The sequence below is a fragment of the Pan paniscus genome, chromosome 6, assembly GCF_029289425.2.
Source record: "Pan paniscus chromosome 6, NHGRI_mPanPan1-v2.0_pri, whole genome shotgun sequence".
NCBI classification, from domain to species: Eukaryota; Metazoa; Chordata; class Mammalia; order Primates; family Hominidae; genus Pan; species Pan paniscus.
In genome coordinates, this window is record NC_073255.2 from 89,907,015 (window position 1) to 89,929,324 (window position 22,310).

General features: G+C 51.4%; 1 protein-coding gene across 1 annotated transcript in view; it reads left to right on the plus strand.

The window, feature by feature from the left end:
- Positions 1 to 6,825: 6,825 nt before the first annotated feature.
- The window catches only part of CASTOR2 (cytosolic arginine sensor for mTORC1 subunit 2), a 66,250-nt gene continuing 50,765 nt past the window's right edge, over positions 6,826 to 22,310 (plus strand). Inside the window, exon 1 of the mRNA XM_034951416.3 lies at positions 6,826 to 10,928. Within this exon, the coding sequence (XP_034807307.1) occupies positions 10,129 to 10,928 (800 nt within the window). The 5' untranslated portion in view covers positions 6,826 to 10,128. The remainder of the gene's footprint in view (positions 10,929 to 22,310) is intronic.

The following is a 22,310-nucleotide window of genomic DNA, read 5'->3' on the forward strand; positions in this document are numbered from 1 at the left end:
GCCTCTCAAAGTGCTGGGATTACAGGCTTGAGCCACCGCGACCAGCAGCCACCGCACCCAGCTTGATTTCTGAGGTTAGGTCATAAAAGGCCATGTGGCTTCCAGCTGACTTTCTTGGCACATTTGCTCTCCAGACTCTCCCTGCGATATCCTCTCTGGGAATCCAGCTGCCAAGCTGTGAGAAGCCCTAGCCCCATGGAGAGAGGCACCCGTCAACCAGGCTTCAGACACAGAGTAAAGAAGCTTCCAGGCGACCCCAGCCCCCAGGCATCCAAATCACCGCCAGCATTCAGGTCTTTCCAAGTAAAGGCCAGATACCACAGAGCAAAGACAAACTGTTCTCACAGGCCGTGTCTGAATTAGCAACCTATAGAATTTGTGAGTTCAGGCCAGGCACGGTGGCCCACACCTGTAATTCTAACACTTTGGGAGGCAGACGTGGGAGAATCACTTGAGATCAGGAGTTTGAGACCAGTCTGGGCAACATGATGAAACTCCATCTCTACCAAAAAATACAAATATTAGCCAGGTGTGGTGGTGTGTGCCTGTAGACCCAGCTACTTGTGAGGCTGAGGTGGGAGGATCGCCTGAGGCTGCAGGGAACCGTGATGACGCCACTGCACTCCAGCCTGGGTAACAGTGAGACCCTGTCTCAAAAAAAAAAAAGTAGAATTCTCCCAGCACTTTGGGAGGCTGAGGCGGGAGGATCACCTGAGATCAGGACTTCCAGACCAGCCTGGCCAACATGGTGAAACCCCGTCTCTACTAAAAATACAAAAAAAATTAACTGGGCATTGTGGTGTGCACCTGTAATCCCAGCTACTCGGGAGGCTGAGGCATGAGAATTGCTTGAGGCGGAGGTTGCAGTGACTGAGATTGTGCTACGGCACTCCAGCCTGGGTGATGGAGTGAGGCTTCGTCTCAAAAAAAAAAAAAAAGAAGAATTAATGAGTTAATATAATGTCATTTCCTATTTTCCTTCCTTCCTGCTTTTTCTTTCTTCTTTCTTTCTTTCCTTTCTTTCTTTCTCTCTTTTTCTTTCTTTCTTTCTCTTTCTCTCTCTTTCTTTCATCTTTTCTTTCTTTCGTCTTTCTTTTCTTTCTTTGGCCTTTCATTTCTTTCTTTTGTCTTTCTTTTCTTTCATTCTTTCTTTTTGACAGGGTCTTGCCTGGCTGCCCAGACAACAGTGCAGTGGTGCAATCACAGCTCACTGCAGCCTTGAACTCCTCAGTTCCAATGATTCTCCTGCCTCGGCCTCCCAAGTAGTTGGGACAACAGACGTGCGCCACCATCCCCAGCTATTTTTTTAAAAAAATGTTTTAAGACAGGATCTTGCTAGTCTCAAACTCCTGGTCTCAAGCAATCCTCCCATCTCAGCCTCCCAAGTTGTTGGGATTACAGGCATGAGCCACCGTGCTTAGAGGCATAAGCCACTGCACCGGGCTATTTTGTCATTTTTCTCCACTAAGTGTGAGCTATGTAGTATACAGTAATTGTTACCAGACAAATCCCTGCTGCCTTCTCTGAAATCCCGTCCATGCACCTTGTGCTCACTTCTGAACCTGAGCCATACACAGGTCTGATGTGCCTGCATCTTAGCCACAGGGAGGCTGCAGAAGCTCACCTTGTGACGACAAGGCTTGTGACATGGGAAATCATCAAAATCTATGCCGGGCGGCCGCCATGCACAGAAGGCCACTAGGTCAGACCAAGTGTGGACTAACGGTAGCCTGTAACAGAAGAGACCTCCCCTCATCGCACCCGGCCCCATCATGATTTGAACCTCTCTAGAACCTGCCATGTTGAATTGGGTGCTGACTTCACTCTGCTATTTTTTTTTTTTTTTTTTTTTTTTTTTTTTTGAGACAGAGTCTCACTCTGTCGCCCAGGCTGGAGTGCAGTGGCATGATCTCGGCTCACTGCAACCTCTGCCTCCCAGGTTTCAGCAATTCTCCTGGCTCAGCCTCCTAAGTAGCTGGGATTATAGGCGCCCGCCACAACACCAAGTTAATTTTTTTGTATTTTTAGTGGAGATGGGGTTTGGTTTCACCATGTTGGCCAGGCTGGTCTCAAACTCCTGAACTCAAGTGATCCGCCTGCCTCGACCTCCCAAAGTGCTGCCAAAATATTAGCATTTCAACCAGGCACAGTGGTTCACATCTGTAATCCCAGCACTTTGTGAGGCTGAGGCAGGCAGATCACCTGAAGTCAGGAGTTCGAGACAAGCCTGGTCAACATGGTGAAATCCCGTCTCTACCAAAAATACAAAAATTAGCTGGGCATGATGACGTGCGCCTGTAGCTCCAGCTACTCAGGAGCCTGAGGCAGGAGAATCGCTTGAACCCGGGAGGCAGAGGTTGCAATGAGCCAAGATGGTGCTGCTGCACTCCAGCCTGGGCGAGGGAGCAAGACTCCATCTCAAAAAAAAAAAAAAAAAAAAAAGTTGGTGCGGGGGCTGATGCCTGTAATCCCAGCACTTTGGAGGCCGAGGCGGGCAGATCACTTGAGGTCAGGGGTTCCAGACTAGCCTGGCCAACACAGTGAAACCCTGTCTCTGCTGTAAAAAAAAATTAGCTGGGCGTGGTAGCGCATGCCTGTAATCTCAGCTACTCAGGAGGCTGAGGCAGGAGAATCACTTGAACACAGGAGGCAGAGGTGGCAGTGAGCCAAGATTGCGCCACTGTACTCCAGCCTGGGTTACAGAGTGAGACTCCATCTCAGAAAAAAAAAAAAAGTGTTTCAACATATAATCAATATTTTTAAATTATTAATAAAATACTTTAAAGTTTTTTCATAATAATCTTTGCAATCCAGGGTTCATTTTACACATGATAGCACATCTCAGTTTGGATGCTTAATTTTCATTCACAATACTCGATCTGTATTTAGAGTTCATAGATTTACATAAGTAAATTGTTTCAAAGTCCTGTGACCAACTTGTCTTCCTGGAGAATGTCCTGGTTTCAAAAATGAAAGTCTTACATCTTGAAATTCTCCTTGGTCCCAGGAAAATCAGGGCAGTTGGTCAACCTCTTCTAAACATACTTGGAGATTTTTCTTTTTTTTTTTTTTTGTTTCTTTGAGACATAGTCTCACTCACTCTGTCGCCCAGGCTGGAGTGCAGTGGCGCCATCTTGGCTCACTGCAACCGCCATCTCCCAGGTTGAGGTGATTCTCCTGCCTCAGCCTCCCTAGTAGCTGGGATTACAGGCACATGCGACCATTCCCAGCTAATTTTTTTGTAATTTTAGTAGAGACGGGATCTCACCATATTGACCAGGTTAGTCTCGAACTCTTGACCTCAAGTGATCTGCCCAACTCAAGCCTCTCAACATGCTGGGATGACAGGCGTGAGCCACTGCACCCAGCTGGGTTTTGTTTTTTGGTTTGTACTGTGTTTGTTTTGTTTTTTTGAGATGGAATCTCACTCTATTGCCCAGGCTGGAGTCAGTGGTGCAATCTCAGCTCACTGCAACCTCCGCCTCCCAGGTTCAAGCGATTCTCCTGCCTCAGCCTCCCGAGTAGCTGAGATTACAGTCACTCACCACCATGCCCTGCTAACTTTTGTATTTTTAGTAGAGGCAGGGTTTCACCACGTGGACCAGGCTGGTCTCAAATTTCTGACATCAGGCGATCCACCTGCCTCAGCCTCCCGAAGTGCTGGGATTACAGGCATAAGCCACCGTACCTGGCCTGTTTTTTGTTTGTTTGTTTGTTTGTTTTTTGAGACAGAGTCTAGTTGCCCAGGCTGGAGTGCAATGGCGTGATCTTGGCTCACTGCAACCTCCGCTTCCCCGGTTCAAGCGATTCTCCTGCCTCAGCCCCTCAAGTAGCTGGGATTACAGGTGCATGCCACCATACCCAGCTAATTTTTTTTTTGTATTTTTAGTAGAGATGGGGTTTTCACCATGTTGGCCTAGCTGGTCTCAAACTCCTGACCTCAAGTGATCTGCCTGTCTTGGCCTCCCAAAGTGCTGGGATTACAGGCATGAGCCATCATGCCTGGCCAGCAAGCAAGACATAGGGTTTATTGAGGGGACTTACAGGGTAGTCCAGACATGGCAGGCGGAACAGGAGAACCACACCTGCTTATAAAAAGCATGCAGTTGGGCCCAGCACGGTGGCTCATGCCTGTAATCCCAGCACTCTGGGAGGCCAAGGCGGGTGGATCACAAGGTCAGGAGATCGAGATCATCTCGGCTAACACAGTGAAACCCCGTCTCTACTAAAAATACAAAAAATTAGCCAGGCGTGGTGGCAGGCGCCTGTAGTCCCAGCTACTCAGGAGGCTGAGGCAGGAGAATGGCATGAACCTGGGAGGCGGAGCTTGCAGTGAGCTGAGATCACGCCACTGCACTCCAGCCTGGGTGACAGAGCGAGACTCCGTCTCACAAAAAAAAAAGCATGCAGTTTATAGAGCATTTCCATTTAGCACCCTCCCCCTAGCACCCTCCCTCTGGCAACCTTCATTTAACCCCAAACAAAGGCCACCATCCCCTAGATGGTCCAGGGGTTCAGATGTTCCTCATAGATAAGAAATGAATCTCCGGGTTGGCCACTCCTGGATTCCTTAGCTTTGAACTTTCAACATATACTCTTCTTAGACCATGGGGTCATTTTCAAGGTATGCTGATGTTACTGTTGCCAGGTGTGTTTGCCATGCATCATAGCTAACCACTAGGAAGTTCTATAAGTGAGGCAGGGCCTTAAGAACATACTCTGAGCTGGAAGTGTCAAGTTGGAGGCCCTTGACATTAGAAGCCAGAGACTGGGTACACCCACATAGTGAGAGAAGGTGAGGGCTGCGGGGATGTGTCAGCTATATCCATTGCTACCCAACAAACCATTCCAAGTCTTAATGGCGAAAAATAACTTTTTTTTTTTTTTTTTTGTCAGAGGCAGGTTCTCACTCTGTCACCCAGGCTGGAATGCAATGGTGCAAACACGGCTCACTGCAGCCTCAACCTCCTTGGGCTCAAGTGATCCTCCCACGTCAGCCTCCAAAGTAGCTGGAACTACAGGCGTGCGTCACCATGCCCAGGTAATTTTTGTATTTTTTTGTAGAGAAGGGGTTTTGCCATGTTACCCCGCCTGGTCTTGAAGTCCTGACCTCAAGGGCTCCACCCGCCTTGGCCTCCCAAAGTGCTGGGATTACAGGTGTGAGCCACTGTGCCCAGACAACAGCTATTTTTTGGGGGAGGGGGGACAGAGTCTCGCTCTGTCACCCAGGCTGGAGTGCAGTGGCGCGATCTCAGCTCACTGCAAGCTCCACCTCCTGGGTTCATGCCATTCTCCTGCCTCAGCCTCCCAAGTAGCTGGGACTACAGGCGCCCGTCACCATGCCCGGCTAATTTTTTGTATTTTTAGTAGAGACGGGGTTTCACCATGTTAGCCAGGATGGTCTCAATCTCCTAACCTTGTGATTCACCTGCCTTGGCCTCCCAAAGTGCTGGGATTACAGGCGTGAGCCACTGTGCCCAGCCAACAGCTATTTTTTATTCATCGTGTTTCTATTGGTTGGCTGGATAGTTCTGGTTTCACCTGGGCTCATGTGTGTGGCTGCATTCAGTTAGACAGTCAGATGCAAAGTCCAAGATGGTCTCGTTCACATCTTAGCATGCTCTAGTAGTTGGTGCTAGCTGTTGGCAGAGGCCTGACACAGCTGGAACACCTGGACCTCTTCATGTGATCTTTCTTGCAAGCTTCTTTACAGCGTGATGGTCTCAGGGCAGCATTCTTTCCGAGAGGGCAAGTCCCAATGCACAGGACTTAGGGAGCAGATTTGCCAATACCCCATTGGCCAAAGCCGTGAAAATCACATAGCCAGACCTAGAGTCAATCAGTGAAAGACCAGAAAAGGGCAGTGCTAAGGAACCCAAAGAGGAGGGAATTCTACCAGGATGGTGCCCATCCAACACTTGTGTTACCTTGGGAGCCAGTACCTCCTTAAATTCAGGGCCCAAAGTGCCTCAACTTGCTTCACCCCAATTCCAGCCTGAATCCTCAGGACTTGGCAACTCAGAGGTCAATTTCCTTAACACCTCAACATGAATTTCGGAAGTTAGTTTCACAGAAATCTTAAGCACCAAATACAACTGAGCGAAAGCAATTCTGCAAGTCAAAAACAAGGTGGTCTAAATTTGCAAACTTTATGGCAGTCTGGCTTGATGAAATATAAAGCCCACAATGCTTTTAAACAGTTTTGGCCAGGCACAGTGGCTCACGCCTGTAATCCCAGCATTTTGGGAGGCTGAGGCGGGCAGATCACCTGAGGCCAGGAGTTTGAGACCAGCCTTGCCAACATGGTAAAACCCCGTCTCTACTAAAAATACAAAAATTGGCTGGGCGTGGTGGCTCACGCCTGTAATCCCAGCACTTTGAGAGGCCAAGGTGGGTGGATCACGAGGTCAAGAGATCAAGACCATCCTGGCCAACATGGTGAAACCTTGCCTCTACTAAAAATACAAAAATCAGCTGGCATGGTGGCACATGCCTGTAGTCCCAACTCCTCGGGAGGCTGAGGCAGAAGAATCACTTGAACCTGGGAGGAGGAGGTTGCAGTGAGCTGAGATCATGATGCTGCACTCCAGTCTGGCTACAGAGTGAGACTCCGTCTCAAAAACAAACAAAAAAATACAAAAATTAGCCGTGGGTGGTGGCGCGCGCCTGTAATCCCAGCTACTCGAGAGGCTGAGGCAGGAGAATTGCTTAAACCCAAGAGGCAGAAGTTGCAGTGAGCTGAGATCATGCCATTGCACTCTACCCTGGGTGACAGAGCAAGACCCTGTCTCAAAAAAAAAATATATATATATATATATATAATATATATATATATTTTTTTTACCAAGACCCACAGTAAAACATACCTTTATATCAAGTTCTAGTGCACATAGGCAGACACACACAGGCACGCACCCCTTACACACATGGACAAGATTAAAGTGCCCTGGGGTATAGAAAAGATGATAGTAACCTACCCATTTTATATGCAACACTGTGTCATTTTCTAGTCTATTTAAAATTTTTTTTGTGTTTTTTTTTGCCGGGAATTTTTCCATTTTGTTGAAGAGACGATGTCACTCTGTTACTCAGGCTAGAGTCCAGTGGTACAATAATATTTCACAGCGGCCGGGCACAGTGGTTCACGCCTATAATCCCAGCACTTTGGGAGGCCGAGGCAGGTGGATCAAGAGGTCAGGCGTTCAAGACCAGCCTGGCCAACATAGTGAAACCCCGTCTCTACTAAAATAAAAATAAAAAGAATTAGCTGGGCATGGTGGCAGGCACCTGTAATCCCACCTACTTGGGAGGCTGAGGCAGGAGAAATGCTTGAACCTGGGAGGCAGAGGTTGCAGTGAGCCGAGATTGTGCCACTGCACTCCAGCCCGGGGAACAGCGTGAGACTCCATCTCAAAAAAAAAAAAAAGAAAGAAAGAAAAAAAAAAACAATAATAGTTCACTGCAGCTCCGAACTCCTGGGCCCAAGGGATCCTCCCACCTCAGCCTCCTGAGTAACTAGGACTACAGGTGCACGCCACCACATCTAGCTAGTTTCTTATATTTTTATTTTTGTAGAGATGAGCAGTCTTGCTATGTTGCCCAGGCTGGTCTCAAACTCCCGGCCTCAAGAGATCCTCTTGCCTTGGCCTCCCAAAATGCTGAGATTACAGGCATCAGCCACTGTACCCAGCCTGTTTAATTATTTTTTTAAATAATTGCCATGCCCTGCTAAATTGATTTCACCATCCACTACATGGGTCATACACAGTCTGCAGATTGAAAAATGCTACCTTAGGCCATCCAGAGCAGAAGTCAGAAAACTAGCCAAATCTTGCCTTTAGCCTTGTTTTGTTTCACCTGCTTTTTTTTTTTTATTGTTGTTGTTTTGTTTTTTGTGTTTTTTTTTTTTTTTTTTTGAGGCAGAATCTCATTCTGTCGCCCAGGCTGGAGTGCAGTAGTGCGATCTTGGCTCACTGCAACCTCCGCCTCCCAGGTTCAAGTGATTCTCCTACCTCAGCCTCCCAAGTAGCTGGGATTACAGATGCACACCACCATGCCTGGCTAATTTTTGTATTTTCAGTGGAGACGGGGTTTCACCTGCTGGCCAGGCTGGTCTTGAACTCCTGTCCTTGTGATCTGCCTGCTTTGGCTTCCCAAAATGCTGGGATTATAGTTGTGAGCCACTGCGCCCTGCCAGTTGTTTTTTTTTTAAGAAACTGAATTTTATGCCTTCAGGCAGACTTCCCTTCACCTGTACCATTTCCAACATTTTTTTTTTTTTTTTTTTTTGAGATGGAGGCTCACTCTATCACCCAGGCTGGAGTGCAGTGGCACGATCTCAGCTTACTGCAGCCTCCACCTCCTGGGTTCAAGCGATTCTCCTGCCTCAGGAGAAGGCACCACCATGCCCAGCTAATTTTTTTGTGTTTTTAGTAAAGACGAGGTTTCACCATGTTTGTCAGGCTGGTCTCAAACTCCTGACCTCAAATGATCTACCCTCCTTGGCCTCCCAAAGTGCTGGGATTACAGGCGTGAGTCACCGCGCCCAGCCACATTTCCAACTATCTGATAGCCAACTGCTTCACACATCTGTGTAATCTGTCTGGCCCCTGAATGCATTTCTGTTTGGGATTTCTGGATCTCTAGATTCTAAAGGCATAGATAGGTGCATTGATGCATTCCACAAATATTGAATGAGTGTCTCTCATAGGCCAGTCACTATTGCTGACAATGGGAACACAGCGGAGAACAGACAAAAATCACTGCCTTTGTGGAGTTGAGGTTGTGTAGGGGAGAGACAGATAAGCTTTAAAAAAAAAAATGCTGAGGCTGGAGGATCACTTGAGGCTGGGAGTTCGAGACTAGCCTGAGCAACATAGTGAGACACCCCTCTCTACAAAAAGTAAAAAAAAAGGCCAGGCCTGGTGGCTTATGCCTGTAATCCCAGCAGTTTGGGAGGCCGAAGTGGGTGGATCACCTGAGGTCAGGAGTTCAAGACCAGCCTAGGCAACATTGCGAAAAATACAAATATTAGCCAGCCGTGGTGGCCAGCACCTGTAATCCCAGCTAGCTGGGAGGCCAAGGCACGAGAATCGCTGAACCAAGGGGGAGGAGGTTGCAGTAAGCCAAGATCGCGCCATGGCACTCTAGCCTGGGCGACAGAGCAAGACTCCATCTCCGGGGGGAAAAAAGAAAGTTAAAAAAAAAAAAAATTAGCCGGGCATAACTGTAGTCCCAACTGCTGGGGAAGCTGGGGTGGGAGGATCTTTTAAGCCCAGGAGTTCGAGGCTGTAGTGAGCTATGATTGCGCCCCTGCACTCCATCCTGGCCAAAAGAGCAAGACCCTGCCTCTAAAAAATAAATAAATAAAAGAAAAAGAGTAAAAGAAAATAAAGTGGGAGGGGGATATGCATGCTCTAAGATCTATCTACCACAGATTACAGGCTTTTCACCCTTTTGTGGAAATGACAAAACCTAGTATGTTCCTACCTAACAGAGGAGGGCTGAGGGAAGGTGAGGGAGCACAACTGCAATTTTCCCCTAAAAGAGAGTTCTCAGCCTGCCCTGGCAGATAGATCTCACCCATCGCGTCCCCAGATTACTCTGCCAAAGGTGGAAGCACCAATCACTTTAACCCAGAACATTTCAAAACCAGACAGCCATGAAGGAGGAACCTCTGTGGTCCGGGCGCGTGGGCCCTGGGGTTGGAAGTGCCTCAGACGCACTTTACATTGTTCCCGAATTCAGCCTTCGCAGTCCCCATCACCCCCTCTCCAGTGGGATAAATGGCCACCTCATTAGCTCTGCACACATGACCCTGCCGACCTGACTCCTGGTGACTATGCCTGCCTTATCTCTTTTCTCTCCTCCCTCACATTTTCCGCTGCAACAAAGCCAAACACAGCACCGTGGGGGCTTTCACGCTTCTGTGCCCTAGGACACGCTGTTCCTGCAGCCTGGAAGGCCTCTGTCCTCCATCCGCGCGCCCTCACTCTCTTGCTACGAACTCCCATTCATCCTTCAAAACCCAGCCTGAGTGTCCCCTCCCCCGGGTCACCGCCTTTGACCTGTCAATCCCCTCCCTCCGGGTCCCCAGCAAGCTTTTCGGTTTGGCTTCTCTGCACTCTCATGACCGATTGCCCTACATCTTGGCGCTCCCAGACTCGGGCCTTCTCCAGCACCGGAGTCGTCTGGTTTGCTCGCTTTACACTCCAAGCACCTAGTACCGAGCCTGACTGGGTGCCAGAGGGCGCGCCTAGGCTCAGGCTGGCTCCACCCGCCCCGTGCCTCCCCTCGGCCTTCCCCTTAGTCCTGAGGGTGCCCGCGCTCCTGCATTTCCCGTGCACCGGGCTGCCGGTAGCTCCGGCCGCCCAGCCCCCGCGGCAGCAACAGCAGCAACAGCAGCAACAGCAGCAGCAGCACTGGGGGAGCCCCCCCCCAGGCGGACTACAAGTCCCGGCAGGCCGCGCGCGGGCCGCGCATGCGCAGCGGGGACCGGCGTTTGAGTGGCAAGTTGTTTGTTACAGCGAACACCAGCTGCTCCCCGCGCCGGGCGCCGCGCGCCGCTGCTCCGCCGCTCGGCCCCTCGGCTGCTGCTCCGCCGGCGCTGCCTCCCTCGCCCCGCGGCTCCCCCTTGCAACTTGGCGGGCCTCCTCCCTTTTGTCCGGCCCGGCCCGGCCGCCGCCGCCCCCCGCGCCCGGCGCCGAGCTCCCGGGTCTCCGGGCCGGCTGTCGGTGCCGGCAGGGCGCGGAGGGGGCGGGGGCCGCGGCTCGTCCCCCCGCGGATGAGCCGCCGCGGACGGGGCGCGGGCGGACGATGGAACTCCACATCCTGGAGCACCGGCTGCAAGTTGCCAGCGTCGCCAAGGAGAGTATCCCGCTGTTCACCTACGGCCTGATCAAACTTGCCTTCCTGTCCTCCAAGACCAGGTAAGCGCGCGGGGACGCGGCGCCGGCCGGGGACAGACAAAGGGGGCGCACTCCGGGCCGCTGTCCTCGCCGCCGCGCCTCGGAAAACAACTTCGGGCCCCGGGAGCGCCCCCGCCCCGCCCCCGCCGCCGCTTCGCTCGCGTCTGACAAAGCCGGAGCCGCAGGGTCCTGGCTCCCGGACCCCTCGCAACCCTCCACCCCCCGGTGCGCCACCCCCCACCTCTGTCGTCCCCCCCATCTCCCACCCCCTCCCCCATCGCAGCCCCCTCCCCGAAATCCGGGGGGCTGGGGCGGCTGCAGTGACGGATCCGTGAATGGATGAAGGAACGAACGAATGAATGAATGAAAAACAGGTGTGGGGACGAGGCCGTGGAAAAAACAAACGCCCCCATCCCCCCATCCCTCGGTTGGGCCGGCCCCGTCGCCACGGCGGGGGGAGGGATTCCGCTGAGCGCGGTTACCCAGAGCAGAAAATCATAAAATCATTAGTGGGTGTTTATCTCAAGGTGCCTACGAGGCTTGCTGCGGACGGCCTGGAATTGGGGGGGGGGGGGAAACGGGGGGTGGGCGAGGGCCAGGGAGGGGCTGCAGAGGACGTGATTCTTTCTCCTTGGGGTCCTGGAAAGGGGGTGGGGGGGTGTTTTGCCCAACCGTAGAAGGGGAGGAGGAGCAGGCATGTTTATGCATCTGCCTTGAGGCTGGGCTTGGATGCTGCAGGGGGAAAAATAGTTGAAGGCCTTGGAAGGTAAAAGAGGGAATCACACACACACACACACACACACACACACACACACAGAGACACTCTCTCTCTCACTTGGATTTTCCCTATGCCAGGTAAGGGTTTGACATTGTGAGCCCCGGTGGGTGCTGCATTAGGGTTTTGTTGTTGTTGTTTAAGGAGCCTGAGCCGAGGGGAGTATGAGTGCCAGCTAGCTGCTGTAACTTAAGTCTCATTTGCCCACCATTGTGACTGTTAAAAAGGAATGATAAAGTTGTTACTGGTTGGTTTTTCGCGGTTTGGGGCGGTGGTGGCTCTCCCTCACTGCAAAATGAATGAATACTTTTCGGGTCAAGGTTAGCGTGAAAATGACAGCCCCCTTAGGCTGCCCCCTTTGGCACTGAGCTCTAGGGACACAGGGAAATAATTACAGCCTGTTATCTGCCTGTGAAAAGTTCTTGCTTGGAAATCTCACTTTGATGTGTGTGTCTGAGCCGGGTGCTCAGTCCGGCTATTGTTTGCGAGATGGAGCCAGACCTGCCGGTGGCATCTTGTTTACTTTCTTCTCCGGCTGCTCAGTAGGGGATGGAGATTTGAAATAGTCGCCAAGCCTCTGCCACGGAGCCTGTGCTCCCCGTTGATTGCAAAGGGTAATGATTAAACAGGTCATTTGAAAACAAAAGCCAACAGCTCGGATTCTGAACCGCGCCCCCACCCCTCACACAAAGCCCCCTCTGGCTGTTGACACCTTCAGATCCTGCTTCTGCCTGCCCTCTGCCCCCCACTCCCTAGCCGGGCTTGACGTTCCAAAGCTTGGAGGTAACAGAACAGCCTTGTTTTTCCTAGCCTTGGCCCTCAGCCCTGGGCAGCCCCCTGGCTGATTTCTCGGCCACCATTCAAATGGGAATGATGACTCAGGCTGCGGCTGTGCACAGGGCCTGGGTGCTGGAAGGGGGGGGCATTTGGGGGCTTCTTAGAAAGGCAGCAAAGGGCAGGGTCCCTCAGCCCCTTTCCCTTGGTGGAGAGACTGGCCTTCTTCCAGCCCCCAACTCAGGATCCCCTTTGGGTACTCATGGATAGGCGTGTCTCTGGGGTCAAGCCCCCCTGCTGGCCTCTGGGAACACAAGAAGACCTGTCCCTCAGTGGGTCCCCCTTCCTCCCTCCTGCAGAAAGCAGCCTGTCCTGTCCCAGGCCCAGGTGACCCAGCTGACTAGTCCAGTTTCAAGATGACTCAGAGGCCAAAGGCCATCGCTGTGTTTCCATGGTCCGGCCTCAGAAGGTGTGGAACATTCGTCAAATGCCTGAGGACCTGCCACCCCTTGCACTCTGAGCCCAGATCATGGCACAGCCCCCTGCCTGCCTGGCTGAGGCGAAGTCTCTCTCCTCTGGCTCACACTTTGTCTGTAAAATAGAGATAGCACTATTTGGCCCCCTCATGGACACAGAACTGCTGTGTGGATGGTGTGGGACGACTGTGGGAAATGGCTTTTTAGCAAGTGTTAATGGGTTGCAGCCTGCCGACATAGCATTTAAACTGTTTTCAATAATCAGCCATCCAGGTAGAACCCCTTAGATTGTTCTTGCAATACCTGCCCCCAGGTGGTGACCCATAGCTCTGTCACCTCCCTCTCCAAAACCTAAGTTTAGCCCAGACTAGCACAGCATGCCCTGAGGGTCCCTGTGCCACCTGTTTACTTTTTTTTTTTTTTTTTTTTGAGACTGAGTTTTGCTCTTGTCCGGGCTGAAGTGCAATGGCACCATCTCGGCTCACTGCAGCCTCCACCTCCTGGGTTCAAGTGATTCTCCTGCCTCAGCCTCCCGAGTAGCTGGGATTACAGGCATGCGCCACCACACCTGGCTAATTTGGTGTGGAGACGGGGCTTCTCCATGTTGGTCAGGCTGGTCTTGAACTCCCGACCTCAGGTGATCCACTGGCCTCGACCTCCCAAAGTGCTGGGATTACAGGCGTGAGCCACCGCGCCCGGCCCGTTTACAGTTTTGTCAGTCACTCTATAGCATCAAATCATTGACATGGCATTCGAGGCCCTTTGGGATCTAGATCCTGAATCCTCATCTTTATTTTTTTTATTTTTTATTTTTCTCTTTTAGAGACAGAGTCTTACTCTGTCGTACAGGCTGGAGTACAGTGGCGCCATCATAGATCAATACAGCCTCCAACTCCTGGGCTCAAGCAATCCTCCCACCTCGACCTCCCAAAGTCCTGGGATTACTGCTCCTGGCCTTGAATCCTCATCTTTAGCCCTCCCCCAGCAAATACACAATTTCCCTTATTGTTCCCTACATACCTCTGTGCCTTTGTATCTACCTCTCTTCCATTTGCCTGGAATATTCTCCCCCACCCACCCCTAGTAAATTCCTATTCAATCCTCAAGAGCTAATGATAGCGCTAATGATAGCACGCTGAAACCTTCCTGAACCTTTCCCTCCACTCCTTAGCAGGCTTAAGTCACTTCTCTCTCGTGGAGTGGAGTTGTGGAAAGGGAATGGCATTAGGAAACATTCACTCTGTGTGGGGGTGTGGCTGGGTCCAAGGGATGCAGAGATACCTTGCCCCTTCCTCTGCCAAGCCCTAGAGCCTGGTGTAAGAGAAAGAAAGAGGCCATCATTCTACAGCAGGGTGGAGTCAGGGAAGGGCTGGTCTAGCAGGGTACCTAGAACGCCGGGTGCCTACCTGTAGGAGGTGGCACTAGATCTTAGAGCTTTTGTTTGTTTGTTTTTAAGAGATGGGGTCTCTGTTGCCCAGGCTGGAGTACAGTGGCACCATCATAGCTCACTGCAGCCTCGAACTCCTAGGCTCAAGCAATCCTCTCACCTCGGCCTCCCAAGCACCTGGGACTGTGGGTGCGCACCACCACACTCAGCTAATTTTTAAATTTCTTGTAGCGATGGGGGTCTCACTGTGTTGCCCGGGCTGGCCTTGAACTCCTGGCCTCACATGATCCTCTCACCTCAGCCTCTCAGAGGTGCGTGCGGACATAACATTTAAACTGTTACAGGCATGAGCTTACAGGCATGAGCCATTGGCCCTTAGGGCTTTTGAAGTAGGAAAGCCAGTGGCTCACATTTGGAGTTAACTAGTTGGAAGAGAGGATCTAGACCCCAGGACCCCCAGATACGTTCTGTGTATTAGGTATTAAACCTGCTTTGCAAACCAGGAAGCTGGGGTTCAAAGATTAAGTGACTTGCTCAAGGTCAGGCAAGAAGTGATAGATCCGGGATTTAAATGTGCCAATCTGCACCTTTCTGGCACAAGCTCCGAGATTTTGCTATTGCAGGTTGCAAGAGATGCCCCCATTGAATGGTTATGTCCAGCCCTTCTGTCTACAGCACAGTGTTCTGAAAGGCTTAGGAGCACAGAACTGAAATGCTGGCCTTTCTGTATTCCTGCCTATTTGGCTTTGGTGGGCCTTTTCTTTTTTTCTCTTTCTTTTTTTTTTTTGGAGATAGGGGCTTCTTCTGTCACCCAGGCTGGAGTGCAGTGGCGTGATCACGGCTCACTGCAGCCTATACCTCCCGGGCTTGAGTGATCTGCTACCAGAGCTGTTTTCTTCTCCCAGGGATACTTGGTCCTTATCACTCCCATCTAGACGGTTACTTCCTTTTTTTTTTTTTTTTGAAACAGAGTCTTGCTCTGTCACCCAGGCTGGAGTGCAGTGGTGTGTTCTCAGCTCACTGCAACCTCCACCCCAAGAAGCTGGGATCACAGGCGTGCGCCACCACGCCCGGTAAATTTTTGTATGTTTAGTAAAGACTGGGTTTCGCCATGTTTGCCAGGCTGGTGTCGAACTCCTGACCTCAAGTGATCCACCCACCTCGGCCTCCCAAAATGCTGGGATTACAGGCGAGAGCCACCGCGACCTGCTTAGACATTCTACTTCGTTAGAGCCTTAGAGCCTATCTCAGATACTTCCTCCCGGGCACCTTGCGTATTTCTCAACTTTTGCCGATAACAACATGTTATTGGCTTGTCTTTTTCTCTTACCTAGATTATCAACCTTCAAGTTTTTTGTGCATGATTTGATCCACCCCTTCCCACCACATCACCACAGTACCTACCAGTGGTGATGAGAGCTACCGTTGACTTTGCCATATTTTGCAGAGCGGTGAAGACACTAGCTTTGGAGAAGTACAATGGCAAGGTCGCACAGCTGGAAAGAAACAGAATTGGGATTTGAACCAGGTCCTGTCTCCGCTGCGTGTAGCACCCTGCTTTGTAGGCACTTAGTAAACGTCTGTTTGATGGATTTCTGACCATCAGAGTGACCCAGATTTCAACCCAAGTATTTGCCAGAGTCTCATAGGAGTGCCCTGGGGCTGGAAGATATGTCGTTGTAGAAGGCAGGATCACACCTGGTAGAAGCAGAGCCCAGCGACCCTGTCCCGGGTCTGCTGAACCAGGCCTCTGCCCAGGACCTTTGGAGGAGCATCTGGGTGTGGCTGGACTAGGCGAGGAATGTGCTTATTTATTCTCAGCATAAAGCCAGAAGGCAAGACCCTGGGTAGGTCTGTCCGATGAGCTTCCCTTGTCCTCTGTGGTAACCCTGAGGCTCTGTGACCTAGCTGAGGGCCCTCTGTGGCCCACCTCACCTTGTCTCTCCAGCCTCACCTCGAAGCTTCCAGCCACACCCTAGCGTGCCTCCAGCCTTCAGGCCTTTGTTCTTTCTGCCCAGAGTATTACTTCTTGCCTTACCCCTTTCTTCCCCGTGCATCCTTCTAGATTCCATTTCAGCTTCCCTGAGGGCACGTTGGGCTCACTCTTCTTCTGGTAGGACGGGCTTAACTCAAAACGATAAGACCAGGCCCAGTGGCTCCTGCCTATAATCCCAGCATTTTGGGAGGCTGAGGTGGGAGGATCCCTTGAAGCTAGGAGGTTGAGACCAGCCTGGGCAACAAAGCAAGACCCCATCTCCACAAAAAAAAATTTTTTTAAATAACTTTTTAAAAAATAGCCAGGCATGGCGGTGCACACCTGTCTCAGGAGGTTTGGGTGGGAGGATCACTTGAGCCCGGGAATTTGAGGCTGCAGTGAGCTATGATGGCGCCACTGCACTCCAGCCTGAGCGACAGAGACCCTGTCTCTGAAAAATAATAAAAAAAGAAGAAGAAATGTAACCAGGGGCTATAAACAAGGATGCTTTGTGGTTTTTGTTTGTTTGTTTGAGATGGAGTCTCACTTGGTCGCCCAGGCTGGAGTATAGTGGTGCAGTCTCGGCTCACTGCAACCTCCGCCTCCCTGGTTCAAGCAATTCTCCTGCCTCAGCCTCTGGAGTAGCTAGGATTACAGGCACCCGCCACCATGCCCGGCTAATTTTGTATTTTTAGTAGAGACGGGGTTTAGCTGTGTTACTCAGGCTGGTCTCGAACTCCTGACCTCAGGTAATCCTCCCTCCTTGGCTTCCGAGAGTGCTGAGATAACAGGCGTGAACCACTGCGCCCAGCCAGCAAGGATGCTTTGAGCTACAAACAACAGAAAGCCAGGACATAACCAATAAGAAGTTTGAACTTTGTGTGATCAGAGTTTATGGGTTGGGCTGCCCCAGGCTTGGGTAACTTAAAGGCTTGATGAGGTCATCAATTTATGCTTGGCTACCCATGGCACAGAAGCATAGCCCCACTGTGATGGCTGGGGTGGCTCTGGGCATCCTGGGCAGTCAGGAGGAAACTCCATGAAGGAAGGAGCTAACCTTTCTGGGGGTACCCCTATCCCAGCACAGACTTCCTCATCTCATTGGTCAGAACTGGGTCACATGAACATGCCTCAGCCTATCACAGGCACAGGGAATGAGACCATCATGGACCAATCAGGATTCACCACTCAAGGTGGGGCCTGCCATCCGGATGGATGCTCTCTGCCACAGGGAGGTGGGGGACCCAGAAGTTGTGGGCAATGGCCATGTGCACAGTAGGACTGAGGCACTCAGTCCCGTAGCCGACCTACCTGGGACAGGCCTGGAGGCTGACTTAGGTGTGAGGGGCAGAGAGATTACTGTGCACAGACCGCTGTGGGACCCCAGATCTAGGTGGGATCCCGGTGTGCCCCATCTGCCTGGCTTACCCCAACCCCTCTGGAACCTGAACTTACTCCCAGAGTCCCCTCTGTTTTTTTATTAATATTATTATGGAGACATCTCTTTATTTATTTATTTTGGAGACAAGCTCTATTGCCCAGGCTGGAGTGCAGTGGCACCATCATAGCTCACTGCAGCCTCAAATTCCTGGGCTCAAGGTATCCTCCTGCCTCAGCCGCCCGAATAGCTGGGAATACAGGCATGCAGCACCACACCTGGTTAATTTATTTTACTCTGTTTTTAGTAGAGACAAGGTCTCACTGTATTGTCCAGGCTGGTCTTGAACTCCTGGCCTCAAGCAATCCTCTCACCTCAGCCTCCCAAAGTGCTAGGATTACAGGTGTGAGCTACCATGCCTGGCTAATTTTTGTATTTTTAGTAGAGATGGGGTTTCAACATGTTGGCCAGGCTGGTCTCGAACTCCTGGCCTCAGATGCTCCACCTGCCTTGGCCTCCCCAAAGTGCTGAGATTACAGGTGTGAGCCACCATGCTCAGCCAAGCAGCACCCTCCTTTTTGCCCATGAAATGCTGTTATCTTTAAATTCCATTCTAGAAAGTCCATTGGATTGGCAAAAACTACACAGGCAAGTATGCAGTAAGCATGGGCCCATGGAAACTTCCTGCTACCTTCCTGGGCCGGATCTGCTGAATGCAGGTCTCTGGTTTGTTTTGGCCTGCACTGGGTCATTCGTGTTCCTACCTGCAGGAAATCTTGCAAACGAGCCATGGTGAACACTAAAGTCTTTTGTTTTTTTTTGTTTGTTTGTTTGTTTTTGAGACAGAGTCTTGCTCTGTCGCCCAGCCTGGAGTGCAATGGTGCAATCTCGGCTCACTGCAACCTTCGCCTCCCAGGTTCAAGCAGTTCTCCTGCCTCAGCCTTCCGAGTAGCTGGGATTACAGGCGCATGCCACCACACCCAGCTAATTTTTGTATTTTTAGTAGAGACGGGGTTTCACCATGTTGGTCAGGCTGGTCTCGAACTCCTGACCTTGTGATCTGCCCGTCTGGGCCTCCCAAAGTGCTGGGAGGCGTGAGCCACCATGCCCGGCCAGTGAACACTAACGTCTTACGAGGTATTTATGAGAGAAAAGCTTAAAATTGCAAAAAGTCCATGCAGAGCCCTCATTCCTCGCAACACATTGGGCTGAGGCCACTGTCTAATTGCAGTTTAGGGAAAGACAGGCTAGCCCAAGGGAGTTAGAGCCCTGGGACACCTGGGCTGGAATCCCAGCACTGCTCATCCTGGCTGTGTGACCTTGGGCAAGTTGCTTGACCTCTCTGTGCTATGTTTCTTACCTGTAAAACAGAGATGATGATCATGCCTGTAACCTAAGTGGTTGTGAGGGCTTGATGAGATAAACCACGTCAAGCACTCTCAAGAGTATCTGGTCCTGGTCCACTAGAAGCTCCAGTAAGCTTTTTTTTTTTTTGAGACAGAGTCTTGCTCTGTTGCCCTGGCTGGAGTGCAGTGGCATGATCTCAGCTCACTGCAACCTCTGTCTCCCAGGTTCAAGCGATTCTCCTGCTTTAGTCTCCCAAGTAGCTGGGATTACAGGTCTCTACCACCATGCCTGGCTAATTTTTGTATTTTTAATAAAGACACCTGGAACTCCCAAAGTGCTGGATTACACCTGGAACTCCCAAAGTGCTGAGCCACTGTACCCAGCCATTAAGCATTAACTGGGAAGGCCCTGGGGCCACTGGCCAGCACCAGTTTGTGAGGGCAGAGCCAGAAAAGCCCAGGCTTAGAAGACTTTACACACACACATAATCGCATCCTGATTCTGGAAAGTGGAGATGCTGTCACTGCTCTCGCAGAATTAAGCCAAGGACCTCACCTGTCATTTAGGTGTCAGGCCTCTGGCAGGGGCAGCCAAAATGCTCTAGGACCACAGAGCTGCAAGCCAGTAAGGCTTCCTAGAGGAGGCAGCACCATCTGAGCCAAGAATGGGGTGATGGCTGGCATGAGAAAATGTCAGGAGGTGCTGGGGTTAAAGCAAGATGAGCAAGCAGGGAACAGGAGTGGGTGGCTACAGATGGATCGGGGAGGGGTATAGGTGAAGAGGGTACGGGGTGAGCCCCAGAGCCTTGTGTGTGCCCACTCAGGACAGCCATAGTCTGCTGCTGCCCAGAGAAAGGGGCTGGCTCAACCCTAGCTCCCAAATCTTTTTCCTATGCCTTTTTCCTTTTTCCTCATCTCTTTCCTGAACAATCCAGATATCTTCCTGCCTCCTGCCTCCTGCTTCTAGGGCGGCTCAAATGCTCATTGCTGCCCCATCCCTCTGGGCTGGAGGAGCAAACGCCTGGAGGCTGAAAGAGTAAGGTGTCTGCAGGGAACAAGCCACTGTCCTGTGGGGGGTGCAAATTGATATACTCTGTTCACTCAGAAACCCCGCAGTGTATACCTGCTGTAGGCAGGGCCCGATAGGAAGCGCGAAAGGAGTTTCTGTCCCATGGGAGGAAAAGACATGAGTCCTGTATGTTCTCCAGCAAAGGTAGAGGGTGAGAGGACCAGAGGCCCACAGAGGGGGCATGGCTGGGAGTGCAGGGGCAGGGGGGAGTCTGGGAGGATGGAGGGACACAACTGGAGTGGGTGCTGGGTGGACTTCATGCGTTCTTTCAGAAGCCCTGGCCACATCTCTGCCTTGTTGGTTTTGTTTGTTTTTTGAGACAGGGTCTCACTCTGTCACCCAAGCGGGAATGCAATGGCGTGATCTCAGCTCACTGCAACCTCTGCTTCCTGGGTTCAAGTGACTCTTGTGCCTCAGCCTCCTGAGTAGCTGGGATTACAGGCATGCACCACCATGCCTGGCTAATTTTGTGTATTTTAATAGAGACGGGGTTTCGCCTTGTTGGCCAGGGTGGTCTCGAACTCCTGACCCCAGGTGATCCACCCACCTTGGCCTTCCAAAGTGCTGGGATTACAGGCGTGAGCCACCACTCCTGGCCTGAATCTTTCTTGATCAGATGTCTTCTGTCTACCCACTCTGGCTCTGTCTACTCCCTTCCCAACACATGCCCTATTTTAGGTAACCATGGTAGTTTTGTTTTGTTTTGTTTTGCTTTTGTTTTTGGAGATGGAGTTACACTCTTGCCCAGGCTGGAGTGCAGTGGCACGATCTCGGCTCACTGCAACCTCTGCCTCCTGGGTTGAAGTGATGCCCCTGCCTCAGCCTCCTGAGTAGCTGGGGTTACAGGTACCACCACCATGCCCAGCTAATTTTTTGTATTTTTAATTTAGATGGGTTTTCCCAGGTTGGACAGGCTGGTCTTGAACTCCTGACCTCAAGTGATCTGCCCGCCTTGGCCTCCCAACGTGCTGGGATTACAGGCATGAGCACTGCGCCTGGCCAACCGTGGTAGTTTTTAGATTTTTTGTACAGAGGGGGTCTCACTCTGTTGTCCACGCCGGTCTCAAACTCCTGACCTTAAGTGATCCTCCCGTCTTGGTTTCCCAGAGTGCTGGGATTACAGGCATGAGCCACTGCTCCCAGCTGCTGGTGGTTTTAAAAGCTAGGATTGGCTGGGCGCAGTGGCTCACGCCTGTAATCCCAGCACTTTGGGAGACCGAGGCGGGCGATCACAAGGTCAGGAGATCGAGACCATCCTGGCTAACACGGTGAAACCCCGTCTCTACTAAAAATAGAAAAATTAGCCAGGTGTGGTGGCGGGCGCCTGTATTCCCAGCTACTCAGGAGGCTGAGGCAGGAGAATGGCGTGAAGCCGAGATCACGCCACTGCATTCCAGCCTGGGTGACAGAGCCAGACTCCATGTCAAACAAAAAAAAAAAGCTAGGATCCCTCCACCCCCCCTCCTTTAAATGTCTGTCTTGGCTACTTTCTTCTAAGTCACTAGGAGATGGTAAAAGCAATACCATGAGACTTCCGAGGCTAGGGCACGAAAGGATGGCTTCTGCGTGGTGCTCCCTCTCTCCCAGATCCCTTGCTCTGTAGGAAACCAACCCCCAAGGCCTGAGGACACCCAAGCAGCCCCATGGAGAGGCCCATATGGAGAGGAACTGAGGCATCCCACCCTCAACCGGCAGAGCGGGGCTTTGAAAACAGATCCTTCCGCCCCAGGCAAGCCTTCCAATGGATTGCAGCCCCAGCCAATGCCTTGAACTGCCAAGTTCAGCCACACCTAAATTCCTAACCCATAGGAACTGTGAGAGATAATAAAAGTTTGTTGTTGTTTCAAGCCACTAAGATCTAGGGTAATTTGTTATGTAGCAACAGATAAGGAATGAAATGACCCTGCCATTTATCACTGAGATGGGAACAAACTTTTTTTAGAATAGCAGGAAGTACTTTAAATAATTACTAGATTGGCCAAGCACAGTGGCTCACGCCTGTAATCCCAGCACGCCTGTAATCCCAGCACTTCAGGCTGATCGCTTGAGCTCAGGAATTGGAGAGCAGTGGAGGCAACATGGTGGGACCCCGACTCTGCAAAAAATACAAAAAAATTAGCTAGGCATGATGGCGCCTGCCTGTGATCCCAACTACTCAGGAGGCTGAGGTGGGAGGATTGCTTGAGCCTAGGAGGTAGAGGCTGCAGTGAGCCGAGATTGCAC